Source organism: Cervus elaphus, chromosome 23, assembly GCF_910594005.1.
Source record: "Cervus elaphus chromosome 23, mCerEla1.1, whole genome shotgun sequence".
Taxonomy (NCBI): domain Eukaryota; kingdom Metazoa; phylum Chordata; class Mammalia; order Artiodactyla; family Cervidae; genus Cervus; species Cervus elaphus.
In genome coordinates, this window is record NC_057837.1 from 11,699,143 (window position 1) to 11,715,996 (window position 16,854).

At 47.0% G+C, this 16,854-nt stretch overlaps 2 protein-coding genes across 6 annotated transcripts in view; both read left to right on the forward strand.

Annotated features, from left to right (window-relative positions):
• The first annotated feature begins 1,844 nt into the window (after positions 1 to 1,844).
• Positions 1,845 to 10,450, forward strand: LOC122682181 (ninein-like protein). 4 transcript variants are annotated; one of them, XM_043885032.1, is made up of 4 exons: positions 1,845 to 2,246; positions 6,673 to 6,805; positions 8,041 to 8,154; positions 9,485 to 10,450. In XM_043885032.1, exons 2-4 carry the CDS (start codon positions 6,680 to 6,682, stop codon positions 9,674 to 9,676), a joined length of 432 nt encoding a protein of 143 aa, XP_043740967.1. In that variant the 5' UTR covers positions 1,845 to 2,246; positions 6,673 to 6,679; the 3' UTR covers positions 9,677 to 10,450. The 4 variants fall into 4 exon arrangements, with proteins under 4 accessions (XP_043740967.1, XP_043740966.1, XP_043740968.1 ...); XM_043885031.1 differs by having other exon boundaries at positions 6,676 to 6,805; XM_043885033.1 differs by lacking the exons at positions 1,845 to 2,246; positions 6,673 to 6,805 and adding an exon at positions 6,922 to 7,017.
• A 1,948-nt stretch (positions 10,451 to 12,398) lies between these two features.
• The window catches only part of LOC122682149 (putative ankyrin repeat domain-containing protein 19), a 69,470-nt gene continuing 65,014 nt past the window's right edge, over positions 12,399 to 16,854 (forward strand). The window contains exons 1-3 of one of the 2 annotated variants that reach the window (XM_043884938.1): positions 12,399 to 13,441; positions 15,989 to 16,103; positions 16,266 to 16,439. In XM_043884938.1, the coding sequence (XP_043740873.1) occupies positions 13,209 to 13,441; positions 15,989 to 16,103; positions 16,266 to 16,439 (522 nt within the window). In that variant the 5' untranslated portion in view covers positions 12,399 to 13,208. The remainder of the gene's footprint in view (positions 13,442 to 15,988; positions 16,104 to 16,265; positions 16,440 to 16,854) is intronic. The other variant, XM_043884939.1, reaches the window with a different exon arrangement.

A 16,854-nucleotide genomic window follows, 5' to 3' on the forward strand; every position in this document is an offset into this window, starting at 1 on the left:
TTTTTGTTCTCGGTGCTGGTATACCTAAGAATGGAATTGCTGAGTCGTAGGACAGAGATGCGCTTTTCTTTTTACTCTCCGTACTTAGAAATATTATGCCTGTTGAATATCTAGGTTTGTGTCTTCTGAAACTCTTTCAGCCATTCTTTGTAAAACATTGCCTCTCCCATCAGTGGTCTTTCCAGTTGGGTGTATGATATTAGATGTTTTCACTTTTCCTCCTTTTCCTAACCTCTCTTTCATTTCTTCCATCTTCTTTTCTGTATGTGGCACGTTCTGGGTACTTTTTCATGTCTCTGTGTTCCAGGTCAGTGATTCTTTCTTCAGCTATATCTAATCTGCCAGTGAGCTTTTATTTTGACATTGGGTTTTTTTTTTTTTTTTTTTTTTCATTTTCAAACATTCCATTTGGTCCTGCCTGATCATTTCTGATAGCTTACTGTTGCTTGCTTGTCCATTTTTTATTTCCATGTTTTATTTAAGTAAACATTTAATAATATTTATCCGAAGTTTGTGTCTGATAATTGCAACATCTGGGATCTAATTCTGTTGTTTTGGCTTCTTCTGACTCTCATAAGTGGTCCTTTCCCACATTCGTTGTGGTGACCTTTGATTGTGAGCTCATGCTTACATGATGTTCATCTGTGGGAATCCTGAGAGCTGTAGTAGAGGGTTCTCCCTGCAGAAAGGATGTGTTTTGCTTTTGCTGAGAAGACTTGGGAACCACTTCATCTGAGACCACTTTAATCTCTTCCAGGGAACCAGCCCACCACATACGGCCCTGGTGTGGTTTCTCCACAGTGATGTAGGTGTTGGCCTCAGGGTAACCCCATCTTTGGGTTCCTTAATGCTCAAAGCTTTGGTTTCAGCATTCAGGTTTTTGTTTAAGGGCCCCTGGAGGTTTCTATAACCTTCTGTGAGGACACCAGACGTTAGATGATCAGCTTTGCACAGGCTCTGGTTATCTGGTGAATGTGGAGGACTGGGATAAGGCAACCACCATCTTATTTGAGGTCCAGGAAACTGGAAACAGGAACCACCCCCCCTGCACCCCAACCCCGGCACCCACATGCACACACACACATCTGCCTTGAATCAATTTTGTTTTCCATCCAGGATCCTGAAAGACAGTTCAAAATACAGAGCTCATTTGTGGTCACACTCCTCCCTGAAACCCTCCACGTCTTTTAAAATTCCATTGACTTATATGTCTTCATTTTTCTCTTTAGTTCCTTATGAGAAAAACGAAATTGTACTTATGCTTTGTAGGAGATACTTCTGCTTGATATTATAAGAATAATACATTACATATGAGATGATGTGCTTTGAGTACTTTTAGACTGAGAAAACTAGAAGCTAATGCCAGATAGATAACTAACGTTTAGGGGAATGTCAGTGTGACCAACATATATTAAGGATAGATTTTCAGGGCAGCAGGCATGGGTTTAAAGCTGCCTCCCCGTGATCCTTATTGGTCAGTTGCTCATCTGTTGCACATCAATGGAGTTACCATCCAGGGAGACTATGAGCATCAGAAGCCAAGGACTCCTGGCAGACTTGGCCCGGGCAGCCTCTCTCAGTACTTGCTTTCCCCTCCTGAAGGTTCCACATTGCATCGGATCACCCTCCGTCCGCTGATGCGGGCATCTTTCCAGTTTCCTCTAGTGCTGACCTCAGCGTGTAGGATGGGGGCACTCTCTTCATAGGATTCAGCTTTCTGAGTCCTTGTGTTCCTCAGCTTTGTGCTCGGGGTCCCTGGGGGAGGGGGGAGATTTCCTTGCAACAACCTCGTGAGGACTCTCACCCAGCATCTTGCATTGGTGCCAGCTGTGAGCACGCTGACGTTTCAGTGAAGGTAAGGAGATGCAGGAACGGGCCAGCTGGAAACACAGAGAACCAAGGGGCTGAATACGCTAGTCAATGGCTCTTTTAGGAGCTAAGAAAGCTTTGTTTTTCTGTAGCTTATCTTTTGGGAAATGCAAACCAGAGCAAGTTAACACTGGGTACAGGGAAGGAGCTGGCCCCTGTGTCCCCATCCAGGGAAGGAAAGTGTGGCTGGGGGTCATTGCAAGACCAGACTCTGTCGGGTGACCAACTCCTGGAATTCCCACTCTTCTTTCTTTTAAAAATTTGTTATCCAGAATCAAGTTGGAAAAGCTTTCTGAAGAAATCACGCTCTTGAAAAATGAGGTGGGGAAGATCCGACAAGAGCTTGAAGCTTCAGAAAGGACAGAGGCTGCACAGAGGTAAGGGCCAGCTCAGTGGTCCCACCCCAACCACCCATCCCGGACACGGTTTGCTCATCGTAGAAGAAGCTCAGAGGGCATTGCTGTAGAAAGTGGGAAGTGTTCACAGATAACCCACATTCCAGGAACAGTCAGCAGAGACCTGTGCTGCCCTCCGACCAGCCTTGATGGGCACGGGAGGGCTCACGCGTCCTAAGAAATACTGCACAGCGTGCTCCAGGGCCGGAGGAGGCATCCTGCATTCCTGTAGGGCAAGAGGGCCTCTCGCAGCCTTCCTGGGCCAGTGGACTCGGTTTGTTCTGGTCCTGATAGTGGTTTCAGCTGTGCTTCTGTCCAAGCCTCATTGCTGGTCTGTGGATTTCAGTGTGAGAGAGTCAGGGGTCTAGGGCAGGGGCCTGAGCACTGAGGCAGGAGCTGTGTGTATTGTGGAGGGACACCCGTCAGTGGATTTCAGCTTTCACCATCAGCGCCTCATCTGAGAAGGGTTTGGCTTTTTTTTTTTTTAATAAAATTCAAATGAGCTCAGCTCTAAACTGCCGAGAATGTGGTATTGATTTGATAAAAGTGCCTGACGATTGAAGTGTGGAATCCAGAGTGGATTGTCCAGTTTCCCCCAGTGGTCATGTTTTGTGAAACTTTAGTATAGTGTCTGTGTTAGTTTGCTAGGGCTGCGATAGCAAACCACCACAGACTGAGGGGCTTATATAACAGAAATTTATTTCCTCACAGTTCTCGGAGTTACAAGTTCAAGGTCAGGGCAGGGCTGGTTTCTTCTGAGGCCCCTCTGTTTGGTTTGTATGCAACTGTCCTCTCCCGTTCATCCTTCAGGTGTGTCTGTGTCGTCATCTCTTATTAGGGCACCATCATACTGGATTCATACGACCTCGTTTTGCCTTAATCAGCTCTTTCAAGACCCCATCTCCAAATGCAGTCCTTCGGTACAGTACTCCAGTACGGTCTTGGAGGTTTGAGCTTCAGCATGTGAATTGGGGTGTGAGGGGGCGCAAATCAGCCCTTAATGAGCATCACAGCCAAGCTATTGACATTGATGCAATCTGTAGGTCTTACTTCCCCAGTTTGGGGGGGGGGTGGTGGTGTTCTTTTTCTTGGGGAGTGTTTCATCGCCCCACGGCTCGTGGCATCTCAGTTCCCCAACCAGGGATGGAACCCCAGTGTCCTGCCTCGGAAGGCAGATTCTTAACCACGGGACCACCCAGAAAGGCCACATGCTTCCACAGCTTTACTTCTGTACTCATGTGGGTGTCAGGTCTACACGGTTTTATTCCCTGTGCAGGTTCATGTCTCCACAACCACAGCTGCAGCTCCACAAGGTCCTTCATATTGTTTATTCACAACTACGTCCACCATCTATCTTCCTGCCCACCTACCCCAGCCTCAGCCCCTGAAAACCACTAACTGTCCTTCATTTCCAGAATTGTGTCGTTACACAAGTGACAGAAAAGGACTCATACAGAATGAGATCTTTGGGATTGCCTTTCCTCACATAGCATGATTCCCTGCTGTGTGTCCACAGTTTCTTTCTTCCTGTCACTGGATGGTATTCCAAGGCGTTAATGTCCCACAGCTTGTCTTCAGTTCAGTTCAGTCGCTCAGTCGTGTCCGACTCTTTGCAACCCCATTGACTGCAACACATCAGGCTTCCCTGTCCATCATCAACTCCCAGAGCTTGCTCAAACTCATGTCCATTGAGTCGGTGATGCCATCCAACCATCTCATCCTCTGTCATCCCCTCCTGCTGCCTTCAATCTTTCCCAGCATCAGGGTCTTTTCCAATGAGTCAATTCTTCGCATCAGGCAGCCAAACTGTTGGAGCTTCAGCTTCAGCATCAGTCCCCCCAATGAACACCCAGGACTGATCTCCTTTGGGATGGACTGGTTGGATCTCCTTGCAGTCCAAGGGACTCTCAAGAGTCTTCTCCAACACCACAGTTCAAAAGCATCAATTCTTCAGCGCTCAACTCTCTTTATGGTACAACTCTCACATCCATCATGACCAGTGGAAAAACCATAGCTTTGACTAGACGGACCTTTGTACACTTTTTAATATGCTGTCTAGGTTGGCCTAGATATATGGATATATAGGCCAGTATAGCTTTCCTTCCAAGGAGCAAGCGTCTTTTCATTTCATGGCTGCAGTCAGCATCTGCAGTGATTTTGGAGCCCAAGAAAATGAAGTCTGTCACTGTTTCCATTGTTTCCCGATCTATTTGCCCTGAAGTGATGGGACTGGATGCCATGATCTTAGTTTTCTGAATGTTGAGTTTTAAGCCAACTTTTTCACTCTCCTCTTTCTCTCATCAGGAGGCTCTCCAGTTCCTCTTGCTTTCTGTCATAAGGGTGGTATCATCTGCATATCTGAGGTTATTAATATTTCTCCCGTCAGTCTTGATTCCATCTTGTGCTTCATCCAGCCCAGTATTTCATGTGATGTACTCTGCATATAAGTTAAATAATCAGGTTGATAATATACAACCTTGACGTACTCCTTTCCCAATTTAGAACCAACTTGTCTTAATGCTCCTGGGCTGATTCCAGTTTTGGGCTGTCACAGAAGCTGCAATGAACATTCCTAGGCAGGTGTTTGTGTGAATGTAGGTTTTCATTTCACAGGATAAATGCCCAGGAGAGCAATTGCTGATCTGCACCACAGTTGCATGTCTAGTTTTATATGAAATGGCCCAGCTGTTATCCAGAGCGGCTACTAACAGTTTATGTTCCCGCCAGCAGTGTATGCTAGGTCCAGTTGCCCCACATCCCTGTCCACACTGGGTGTTGTCGCTGTTATTTTAGCCACTCCAGCAGGTGAGTGACACTGAGTCAGAACAGCTAGAGTGGGCTCTAGTTGGTTATCTCCTTCCCCTCACTGATTCCGGCCTGGTAGAGAAGGAGGTTTCCCTTGAAGGCAGAGAGCAGAACGCTCTGTGTCTTCAGAACAGTCGCCGTCCTAGTCTTCTCAGACTCCGTACAGAATGTCACAAGCAGGCGGCTTAAACTACAGGAGTTTGTTTCCCAACCTTCTCAAGGCCAAGATCAAGGCGGGGCTGTCTTGGTTCCCATGAGGCTCTTCCACGCTTGTGGGCAGCCCCCTCTCACTGTGTCTCCTTATAAAGTCACTGTCCCATTGGATGAGGACCCCACCTTGTGAGCATATTTAACCTTAGTGACCTGTTAGCAGCCTTGTCTCCAGACATCGGTGACTTTGTGGGCCCGGTTCAACCCACAGCAGCCACTCTGATTAGGCCTCCAGCCTTTGACTCCTGGTGAGCTGTGATGCTCTTCACCTGTTCTTCTTTCCGGTCTCCAGAGCATTGGTTTGCCCCGTGACTTCAGTTCTCTGATGGATCTCAGAAGTGTTGTTGACTCTCAGTTACTCAGCTTTTTCTTTGTTCTTGTTGGGAGGGTGGGAGTCACGACTTCCAAACTCTTTCCAGGCCGGCGCGGAAATGGGGTTTTGTTTCTCACATGGGTTTCTGCACGTTCACTGTCAGGACATAGAAGCATAGTAGATTTTCAGCTGCCGACCTGTGTTCTTCCTGACTTCCCAATCACTCTGGGAGTGCTTTTGTCGCCTCTGGTTTCTCAGACACCTGCTGTACCCTGGAGAGAGCTGCAGTTCCCATCTGTGTCTTCCTACCGCTGCCTGCCTCTCCCCGAGCCTGGGTGATAAGGTGGGAATAGCCGCCCTGGGGCGACAGTGATGCCCCCGCCTAGCTGTGCGTGAACACTGCTCCTAGGCTCAGAGGGCTTCAGACCCTCAGCCTCCAGAGAAATTGCTAGGGAAAAGCAGAGGAGCAAAACATGGTTTGTGTGAAGCTCCGTCTCAGGAGTGTCAGCTCTACATTTAGAGGGAGGCTGCTGTACGCGGCTGGTGTGGGTCCCGTTATGGAAGGAATTAAACCCAGCAAAGAACCCAGGTGGTAAACAGGACAGAATAACTTGATCCTCCCAGGATCCGGCATGAGGTCACTGGGAGGGCTACAGGCAGGGCTTCCAGGCTCTCAGGTGCAGAAGCATCCCTGAATGGAGTTTGTGTTAGTCTCTCAGCCCTATCCAACTCTTTGTGACTCCATGGACTTTAGCCTGCCAAGCTCCTCTGTCCGTGGGATTCTCCAGGGAAAATTACTGGAGTGGGTTGCCATGCCGTCCTCCAGGGGATCTTCCCAACTCAGGGACCAAATCTGCATATCCTGTGTCTCCTGCATTGCAGGTGGATTTTTTACCGTCTGAACTACCAGGAAATGGAGTGTGGGCATCAGATAAATGGACTCTTTAGAAATCGTGAGCTTTCCTGGACACGCCCTTACCTTGTGGGGTGGCCTACCAGGTAGAGATGCAGTTTTCTGTGCCTGGTGGTGACCCTGAAGGTCTGGGCAGTCACCCCACAACTGCTGTGCCTTTTCCCCGGCAGCTGTATGGAGCCACCCAGAAGCTGTGGCTGGCCCGGTCCCAGCACGCCCAGCGGGTGCAGCAGTCGCAGGAGGAGATGGCGCAGCGCGTGCCCACAGGCCGCGTGGCCGAGCTGCAGCAGCTGCTGGAAGGGGAGCAGCGGCCAGCTTGGCAGCTCCAGGAGGAGGCGCAGGTGAGTGGGGACAGGGCTGGGGGGCCAGCTGGGGGTGACGGAGGGGGTGAGTACGATCTCTGGTGACTTAGCCACAAGCTGCCCAGGTGCCAACAGGAGGACGGCCCGACAGCCCTCCCGCCACGTGGGATGTTTATGGAAGCCACGGTACACGGCTTCTGCTGGGAACTGGTGAGTCTTGAGTGGCCGACCCTGAAGTCCCCCAGCCTGTTTTCTTGGCTGAGTGTGTCTGCAGCCAGCCACACACGTGACCTGGTTCCAGAACTGAAAGGTGGTGATAGAAGGGCCCCAGCAGAGAGATGGAAAGGGATAGCTCTTCAGGAGTGCAGGCAGGTGCAGAGGTCCTGAGGTGGGCTACGCTTGGCGTGTTCAAAAGCAGCAAGGAGTAGGGGGCTGGTTGGACATGGGATCAGCACAGTGACAGCACGGACTTGGGGAGCCCTGCTGTGTGCCAGCCTCTCATGGAGAAACAGAGTTGCTGCCTTAAAAGGGCAGCAGAAGAGTGGCTCAGAGCATGCACTGCAGGGGACTGGATCCTGGCTCCACCACCTGAGCCGAGTGATTTAACTGAGTGAGTGATTTAGCCCTCTGTGCTCCGATTTCTTTGAACCTCTGGAGGCAGTGGTTCCCACCTCAGAGCAGTCTCTCAGGCATCAGTGAGTGAGCACCTCAAAGCGCGAGCCTAGGAAGCACATTTGGGTCCTCAAAGTTCATGGGTCAGTGGGAGGGTGAGGAGGGGCAGAGGGCCAGGTGCCTTCCTGAGGAAAGAATTTGTGCAAGATAGGAAAGGTGGGTAAAATCTGACAGTTGTAAAACACAAATTCTAACGAAGAATGGCCTTATAGCATTATGCAGCCACGATATGCTGGAGCGACATTTAAGCTAGGACAGATTATTGACAAAGGAAATTTAGTCAGAGATCCTCGAGAAAGACTATTATGTTGGGGGAAACTCAACTTTGAGTCATGTAGGATTAAAATCCTACGACAAAAAGTCTCTAATCTGCTCACACTACAGTGAGAAATGCAGCTTTGTAGCTTGTGAGACATTTCTAATGATCCCTCCCTATGGATGAAAGGTTAGCCAGATGCTCAGATTTTGTTTACTTCAGCTGATTTCCATTCTAAAGTAAAGAAGCCTGAGATGATTCGTTTTAAAGTGAACCGTGTTGATCTCTAACCTCCTCTTGTTCAGGAAGCACATGAAAAACAGCTGGAAGCAACAGAAGAGCAGGTGGAGGAGGTGGAGATGACTTTGAAGAACATGGAAGTGCTCCTCCAAGAGAAAGTGGGTGACCTGAAGGAACAGGTGAGTGGTGGACGCCGCATTTGGGCGTCCGGGTAAGTAATGAGGGAGACAGGACCCAAGAGAACCCTGTGTCCTGCGGAAGTGCTGAGGAGGGGAGAGGAGGGCAGGGAGAGAGGGGAGAGAGAGGCCTTGCTGTCCTGTGAGGTCGGCTTGGTGCTCCGGGAAGTGAAATGTGAGCATCTGTGGAAATACTTCTCTACACAGGGACCAAATGTGGTTTATCTGGAGCGCCCTGGGCCGCGGGTCCCCAGTTCTAGTCTCTCTGTGCAGGCTGCCCGCTCCAGACCCCCACTCCTCATCTGTGAAGCCCCTGCCCTGCCCGCACCGCCACCCTCCAGCCTTGTCTGTACCCAGGTCCTCACTTTCCTTCCCGGCCGTCCGGCTCTTGGTGAACCCACTACCCTCCAGTCACTCTTGGCAAAACCTCAACCCCAAGTAAATCTTAAGGCTCCTACATGCCAGGGGTACATCCTCAGAGTAGATAGTGGCTTCTCTGGTGGCCTCGAGATTCTGCAGGACCTAGCCCCTTCCCCTTGGGCCCTTGCCCAGCCGGCGTGGCAGCTCTGCCTTCCTCACGGGCCTCCTGGCCGTTCCTGTCACCCCCGCATGTGGGGGCCTCTGCCCGGGAGGTTTACCCAGGCAGCCTCCCCCACGTCCCCCATGCTCCTCTCAGGGCTGTCTGTTCACCTCAGACTCACCGTGTGTCTCCCGCCCGGGTTCTCTGAACACACCAGCTGACGCTGCGTGCTCTGCTGGCTCCTCCCGTTAGAACACGTGCCTGTGGGAGCAGGGCCGCGGCCGGGCAGCACTTGGCCCGCAGAGCTGCTCAGTAGCTACTTGAGTGAGTGAACTCAGCGCGGACTGTCAAAGCCCAAAGCCGGGACCCCTGCGTCTTTGCATCTTGACCGTGTGTCCTGTGTCCCCATCGCTGGAGCCCCTGTCGGTGTCGTGTGGGCGGCACCCAAGGAGCCTCAGCGCGTCCTGCTGACATGGTGGGCCTGCAGAGCCCGCTGAGATAAGCCAAACAGTTTGGGTGCTCCTGACAGTTTCCTCGTTGTCTTTTGGAGGCCTCCAGATTTGGGTCTTCTTGTCTTCATTTCGTGGTAACCCAGTTTGTACAAAGGTGGCTTAAATTTTCTCTACCACATAGTTCGTCAGTTTCCTCTCTCATGCCAGGATAACAAAACCTGTCATTGCATCCAACATGTCTCTGATTTGTAAGGTTCCCCAAGCTAGTCTGAACGCGTGTGGAGGAATAGGAAGGGAGAGCTGGTGGCGTGGCATGGCTGCGTGAGACGTACAGTACACTGTGGCTTTCTCCCCTCTCCAGTTTGAAAAGAGCACAGGATCTGATCTGCTGCTCAAGGAGCTCTATGTGGAAAATGCCCACCTGACAAAAGCGCTTCAAGTCACTGAGGAGAAGCAACGAGGCACTGAGAAAAAGTCCCGATTCTTGGAAGGAAAAGTTAGAACTCTCAGCAAACTCCTCAGCAAGATTGCTGAAGCTTCCCTCGCTGTTTAGACTGCTTTTCTTCCTGGCGTTCATTTTGAAGGAACGTCTATTAAAGTAAACCACTGTGACACCGTAACTTATTGTGGCTCACTGGCTGTACACCCGTGGATAAATGAGGATTGTGATTCTGTTTACCCCACAAGCATTTAATGAAGGGTTGTGTGCCAAATGCCTGGGAAACACGTTGGAGAGGACTATTTTTTTTTTTAGTGGTCCTTGGGTAACTTCCAGAGTTACATTCCGAATTTTGCTACTGAAAAACAAACCAGATTATGGGGTTCTCAGCAAGGTAAATGGTAAAATAAAGCAATTTTAATCTTGCACTTCTGACCTTGGCTACAGAGATTAAAATGTGAAGTCAGGGCTCTGTAGTTTTACCATTGCACTGTTAGTTCTATGGGTTTAGTCTCTGGCATTCTCGATGGTGGATCGGTGTAGACACTCCAGAAACGCTACACTTTCTGTGACTTTCAACTAGCGATAAGGGATAGAGGAAGGAAGCCTTTTTGTCAGGGCCTGTTCCACCACGAGGGAGGTCTAGACAGTGCTGGTGTTTCAGAGCTGTGGACTCAGGGAGGATGGTATCGTATCCATTGTGAATGCAATCTTTTCCTCACTGAAATGTCATCACACTGCAAAGTGTATTATATGTTAAAAACCAGGAAAAAAGTACAGTTTTATATTCAAGATATACATAAATTATGATCATTTGGTTGATCAGAATTAACTACTGTAATATGAATTTACTGTATCTGCAATAAAATCCTTTTCTATTAAAATAGATTAACTTCTAAATATTTTTTAAACTAAAATATTTCAAACATATAGAAAAATAGTTCTATAGGAAACATTCATATGTATTACATAAACATGCAGATGTGTTAAGAACATTGTTACAACATCTTGGACAGAAGCCCAGTCCCTGTTCTACTGCAGCCAACCTCTTTTCCCTTCCTGGTGGCAACCGCTCTCCTGAGGCTGCTGCAGGCCCCCTCCCCTCCATCTGTCTGCACATTTACCGTATGTGCTTGAATGAGAAAAACCTTAAGCCACTGGAAGAGATGGAAAGCTCAGATCTGGGGTAGGAAGACTCAACAACATAATGTGGACTCTTCTCTCCATGCACCTATGGTTGCTCAACCTATGACAAAGAGGCAAGGATGGACCGTGCGGAAAACCCTCTTCAATAAGTGGAGCTGGGAAATCTGGACAGATCCATAAAAGAATGAAATTGGAACATTCTCTGATACCATACAGCAAAGTATACTCGAAATGCATCAAAGACCTACATGGAAGCTTTTAGAGGAAAACATAGGCCGAACACTCTTTGAGGGAATTCTCTGGCAGTCTAAGGGTTAAGACTCGGCACTTTCACTGCTGTGGGCCTGAGTTCGATCCCTGGTCAGGGAACTAAGATCCCATAAGTCGCATGGCACAGCCAAAAAAAAAAGCACTCTGACATAAATTGCAGAAATATCCTTTTTGATCCATGTCTTAGAGTACCGAAAGTAAAAACAAAAATAAACACATGGGAGTTAATTATACTTAAAAGCTTTTGCACACCAAAGGAAACAATAAACCAAACAAAAATCTAACAAGGACAAAATATTTGCAAAGGAAGCAACTGACAAGGGATTAATCTTCAAAATATGCAAATAGCTCTTGTAGCTCTATGTCAAAAAAAAAACACAAAAACCAAAAACCCAGTTTCAAAATTGGCAAAACAAATAAAAAATAGAAATGGGCAGAAGACCGTGATAGACAGCTCTCCAAAGAAGACATACAGATTGCCAGTAGGCACATGAAATGATGTTCAGTATCACAAATTATCAGAGAAATGCACGACAGACCTGCAATGAGGTATGACATCACACTGGTCAGAATGGCCATCATCCAAAAGTCTACAAATAATAAAGGCTGGAGAGGGTATAGAGGAAAGGAAACCCTCCTACATTATTGGTAAGACTGTAAATTGGTACAGCCACTATGGAGAACAGTATGGAAGTTCCTTAAAAAGATGAAAATATAATAGAACTACTGTATGATCCAGAAGTCCCACTCTGGGGCATATATCTGGAGAAAACTAATTCAAAAAGATACACATACTCCAGTGTTCATTCGAAACTCCCTTCCCATCCAAGGTTGCCACATACCATTGATCAGAGTGGCCCGTGCTATGCAGTAGGAAAGACGATTGAGTTTTCCACCTTGGATCCATCACTTACTGTCAGATGGCTTTGGTGAGGCTACTTAACCTTCCCTGAGGGGAGCAGCTACTCAGCTTCTGCTGGAGGAACCAGGAGATGGGTTCCCCTCTGTCCCCTCCCCGGCAGCACATGCCTTGGCCCTGGTCCACTGGTACTTTGTCTTGTCCAGGCAGAAATGTTTAGGCCTGAGTCCTGCTCCTCTTCAGTCGAGACCCTTCATCATTAGCCTTCCTCTACTCACCATCCTGGTCAAAGCTTCTTGGTCCCTGCTTTTCCTCCTATCAGACGCTCTTTCCCCAAGTAGGCTAGATTCCCTGTTAACTCAGTTGGTAAAGAATCCACCTGCAATGCAGGAGACCCTGGTTCGATTCCTGGGTCAGGAAGATCTACTGGAGAAGGGATCGGCTACCCACTCCAGTGTTCCTGGGATTGCTTGGTGCTCAGCTGGTAAAGAATCTGCCTGCAATGCGAGGGACCTGGGTTCTATCTCTGGGTTGGAAAGGTCCCCTGGAGAAGGGAAAGGCTACCCATTCCAATATTCTGGCCTAGAGAATTCCATGGAGTGTACAGTCCATGCCTTAGCAAAGAGTCAGACACGACTGAGCGACTATCACTTTCACTTTTCATGCTTTTTATAAATGGCCTTTATTGTATTGTGGATATTTCTATTTTATTGTATTTTTTTAAAATCATGAATGGGTTGTGAATTTTTTCAAGTGTTTTTTCAGCGTAGTCTTACTTTTACTTCTTACTTGAATGTTGGTAGCATTGCTCTCTGAATCCATTTCGTCCTAAGCTTTTAGCTTTTGGGAGGTTTTTTTTTTTTTAATTAATATTTGAATCTCCTTATTTCTTATTGGAGTGTTGAGTTTTTCTACTTTTTCTTGTTTTAGTCTTGACAGATTGTATGTTTTTCAGAATTTATCTAGGTTTTCCAGTTTGCAATTGTTCATCAATAATAATGGTCCCTTATGATTATGCTCCTTTACTTCTAAGGTATCTGTTGTAATGTCGCTTTCCTTTCTGTTTCTTTCAGTTTCCTCTCTTTCCTTCTTACCTTAGGTACGGGTTTATTGATATTGTTTGTTTCTTTCAAAAAATGCGTTTCCAGTTCTTGCACATGCACACTGGGCATTCTGGCACACGGGCAGTGTGTTTAGAGGCGTCACTTAGCGACGATCATTCTGGGATGCAAGATTCCAAACCGTTGAGCTTCCCAGCTGGGAGGTTGTGGCGGGACGGCTCTGGCTTACCTCTAGTGCTCGTGTTGGGTTTAGGGGACTGCGAAGAGCCGAGGGGGAGGTGAGGTGTGTTTGGAGTCTGTAGGCTCTGCGATGAAGAAGCTTTTTGGCTTCAGGAGTAAGAAGGGCGTGTCACCCTTCGGCTCCTCCATCAGCCTGGGGAGAGACAGAGGTCATCATAAAACCAGCTTCCAGCCCTGGTACCACATCCGAGACAAGGACCTCCGAAAGATTCACAAAGCTGCCAGCGTAGGCAACGTAGCTAAAGTGCAGCAGGTCCTGTTGCTTGGAGAGAATGGCTTGAACGAGAAGGACAAGAGGAACAGGTAAGCGGGGAGGAAGGGCCTGGCAGAGGTCCCTCCTGTGAGTTTCCCCTCCAAAGCTTACAGACACCTTTGTTGGATCCAGCGCCCCACAGACTTGATAGGCTGCAAAAGCCTTAGTTACTTTCAGATCTGCTAATAATTCCCCTCATAGAGCACTTTACTGGTCGTTTCAAAGTTATTTAACTGAACGTCAGTAATCACAGAACTGAAATGAAACATGAATAGCATCTTTTTTCCTTCTTCCTCTTCCTCCTGTTCATTTGTTGTTATGCATGCGTTAACATGATCTCCTCTTGAGTAAGAGCTCTCAAGTTCTATAGCCCTCAAGAAATCTTCTGGAACTCCCTAGCTCTCACATTGTTTTTCTCATGTGATTTATGAAAATTCTTCCCACTGATCATCCATTGTGGATATTGACAGTGGACAGATTTTTGATGTTGTCGGCATCTTATTTTTAATGTACACATTTTTATACCATAATGTTACATATTACAGAAAAGTACATAGTGAAAAAATAATCTCCATGGCAGGTCAACTTCTGGATTAAAAATTCTTCAGATACAATGCAATATCTGTTTTATATCAGTGTACGCTTATGTGTATATGTTCCTTGCTGAAGGACCTTAGAAGACAGCTTTGAAGTAGGAAGCTGGCTGTGTCCTTGAAGAGCAGGACATTTTCCTAGGGTATATGGTCTTTCCATGTTTAAACTAAAGACACAGATCGTGGTTTTAAAGATTTGGGGTTAGACATGCTGTCTTTAATTGTTGTGATGAAATTAAAAGTTTTGTGTAGGAGGCAAAGATTTGCCCTTTTAGATATCAAAATTTGCTGGATGACATTTTCTATCAGAAAAGATAAATTGTGTGTAGATGGTGTAGAAATAACCTGGTAACTATTTAGATAAAAGTAACTAGATTTTTTTATCTCCCCAAAAAGTTTCGAATGGAGTATGGATCAAAAATTTTAAACACACAGAGTGAGAAAAGTACCAGAAGACAACTGAAATTCCTACTTATACATTTTGCACACTGACAAAGACCTTCTTTTTTTTCTAGTTCTACTGGTTATTAACCTTAATATTTTTTTAATTAGATGGTAATTGCTTTCCAATGTTGTGTTGGTTTCTGCTGTACAACATCATAAATCGGTTGGGAATATACATATATCCCACCCCAAGGACCTTTCTAAGAGTGATTTCAAAGCCAAGAATTGTGGAGTTTCCTGGGTTTCGGCACCAAAAAAGAAAAAGAAGAAAACCAGAAATCTGCAAGTTGATTTAGCAACCCCCCAAATTTAAAAATGTCTGTAGAGCAAGCTGTCTGTAGGGAAGTCGGATGAGCAGACAGGGCTTGTCTTTCTGGCACTCATAGGAATGTGGCACAGATAAAAACTATTTGTCACTTTCAATTTAACGTAGAATTTTTTGTGAGGATTGGTATCCCGCGACAACTTTCAGCCTTTTCAGAAGTCAAGGGAATCTTGAGAATTTCCTGGCCGTCCAGTGGTTAAGGCTCACTGCTCTGGGCCCAGGGTTCGATCTCTGGTGAGGGAACTAAAATCCTGCAAGCTACAAGGATATATTGTCCAACATGGGAAATATAGTTAATATTTTATAGTCACTTTAAATGCGGTGTAACCGTTCACAGTTGGGGATCACTGTGTTGTGCACCTGTATTATATAATAATATATAATATGCATCATCTCTAAGGAAACTAGACGAAAACCCCTCATGGTTATTAGACAACCGGAAAGACGAGAAATGAACAAACAAAAATGCTACAATTTACAGTTGTAATGTCTGTGAATTATAAATTATGTTCCAATGTCAGAGACGTTAAAATGTGAGAAAAGGAGCATATTAGAATCATCGAAGTACAATGTTGTCTCTAATCCTCTAAACATATCTGCAAAGGAGGTGTAATGTCCTTTGACTTCATTCAGATGTTGTCCTTGTAAGGTAGTAGTAGTAGTAGTAAGTATGATAATATAATCTAACAATTACTAGCTGTTATCTGTGCCGGGAACAGTTCTAAACCCTGTGCATGGGTCTCATTTAAGCATCGCAGTGCTGTCCTGTGAGATAACCACTCCTCTCTCTTCATTTTGTTGGTGAGGAAATTGAGGTACAGAGAGGGTGAGCGACAGCTAATAAGTGACAAAGTCAAATTTAAACTCAAGTTGAGCTGAATCTCAAGGTCTCGCGCATTCTATTCAAGTAGCCTGTTCTTTCATTACTGTGTAAGAGGAGCTAAACCCACTCCAGTGTTCTTGCCTGGAGAATCCCAGGGACGGCGGAGCCTGGTGGGCTGCCGTCTATGGGGTCGCACAGAATTGGACACGACTGAAGCGACTTAGCAGCAGTAGCGGCAACAAGAGGAGCTAAACGAATAATATCCTGCTCTTTCTCCAGAAGAAAATGAAATATTTGTTTTAGAGGCATACGAGTACCATGCTATTGAGTGTTTTCAATCACATGAATGAACGATTGTTTCTTTTAAAACAGTGACACTACAGTTTCCTAAGAACTTCTCTTGCTTTCGTAGGACTGCGCTCCACTTGGCCTGTGCCAATGGCCATCCAGCGGTGGTGGCTTTCCTCCTGGAGAGAAAATGCCTGCTTAACCTCTGTGACAGTGAAAACAGGACCGCGCTGATGAAGGTACGGGGCAGCGACCCGTGTCCACATGAGATGGGTGTGATTTAACCACTGAGACTAACAATGAGTTGATCTCGTTGAAATAGAGGGAACTGGTGAACTTGTGGGCTATTTCCTTTGAATTCCTAGAACTCACACCCTTGTTTCTTGGCACAACGCTGACAGGCCGTAGAATGCCAAGAGGAGGAGTGCGCGACTCTCCTGCTGGAGCACGGCGCCGACCCGAACCTCACGGATGCCAATGGCAACACCGCGCTCCACCACGCTGTCTTTTGCCAGAATATATCACTCGCAGCAAAGCTGCTTTCCTATGACGCCAATATAGAAGCCAGGAACGAGGTATAGCTCAACTAACTTTATTGACAAAATATTGGCAAAGCATTTTTCTAAACTGTAGTGTTTATTGATAACAGGATGTAAATAGATAGACTGAGTAGTGTCCAGCAGGCCCTGTTACCATGGAAACAACTCCAAAGCCAAGTCAGGGGTTGGGTGGAACATGTCAGAGCCCACAGAAAGGGCAACGCTGTCTCTCTCAGCCACCTTCTACCCCAGAAGGAAGATTTTCCCACTAGAAAGTGCTCAGGAATGGGTGGTAGGCTCAAGTCCTACAAAGAATGAAGGCCTGGGGAGAGTGAAGTGATGTGGTGGGTGGCTGCTTCCAGGGGCTCAGGGAATGGGCACAGCTGCTGGGGGAGGGATGGGGGTAGGAGGAAGGAGAACCAGTGCCCAGCAGGGGGAGCTGGGGGGTGCA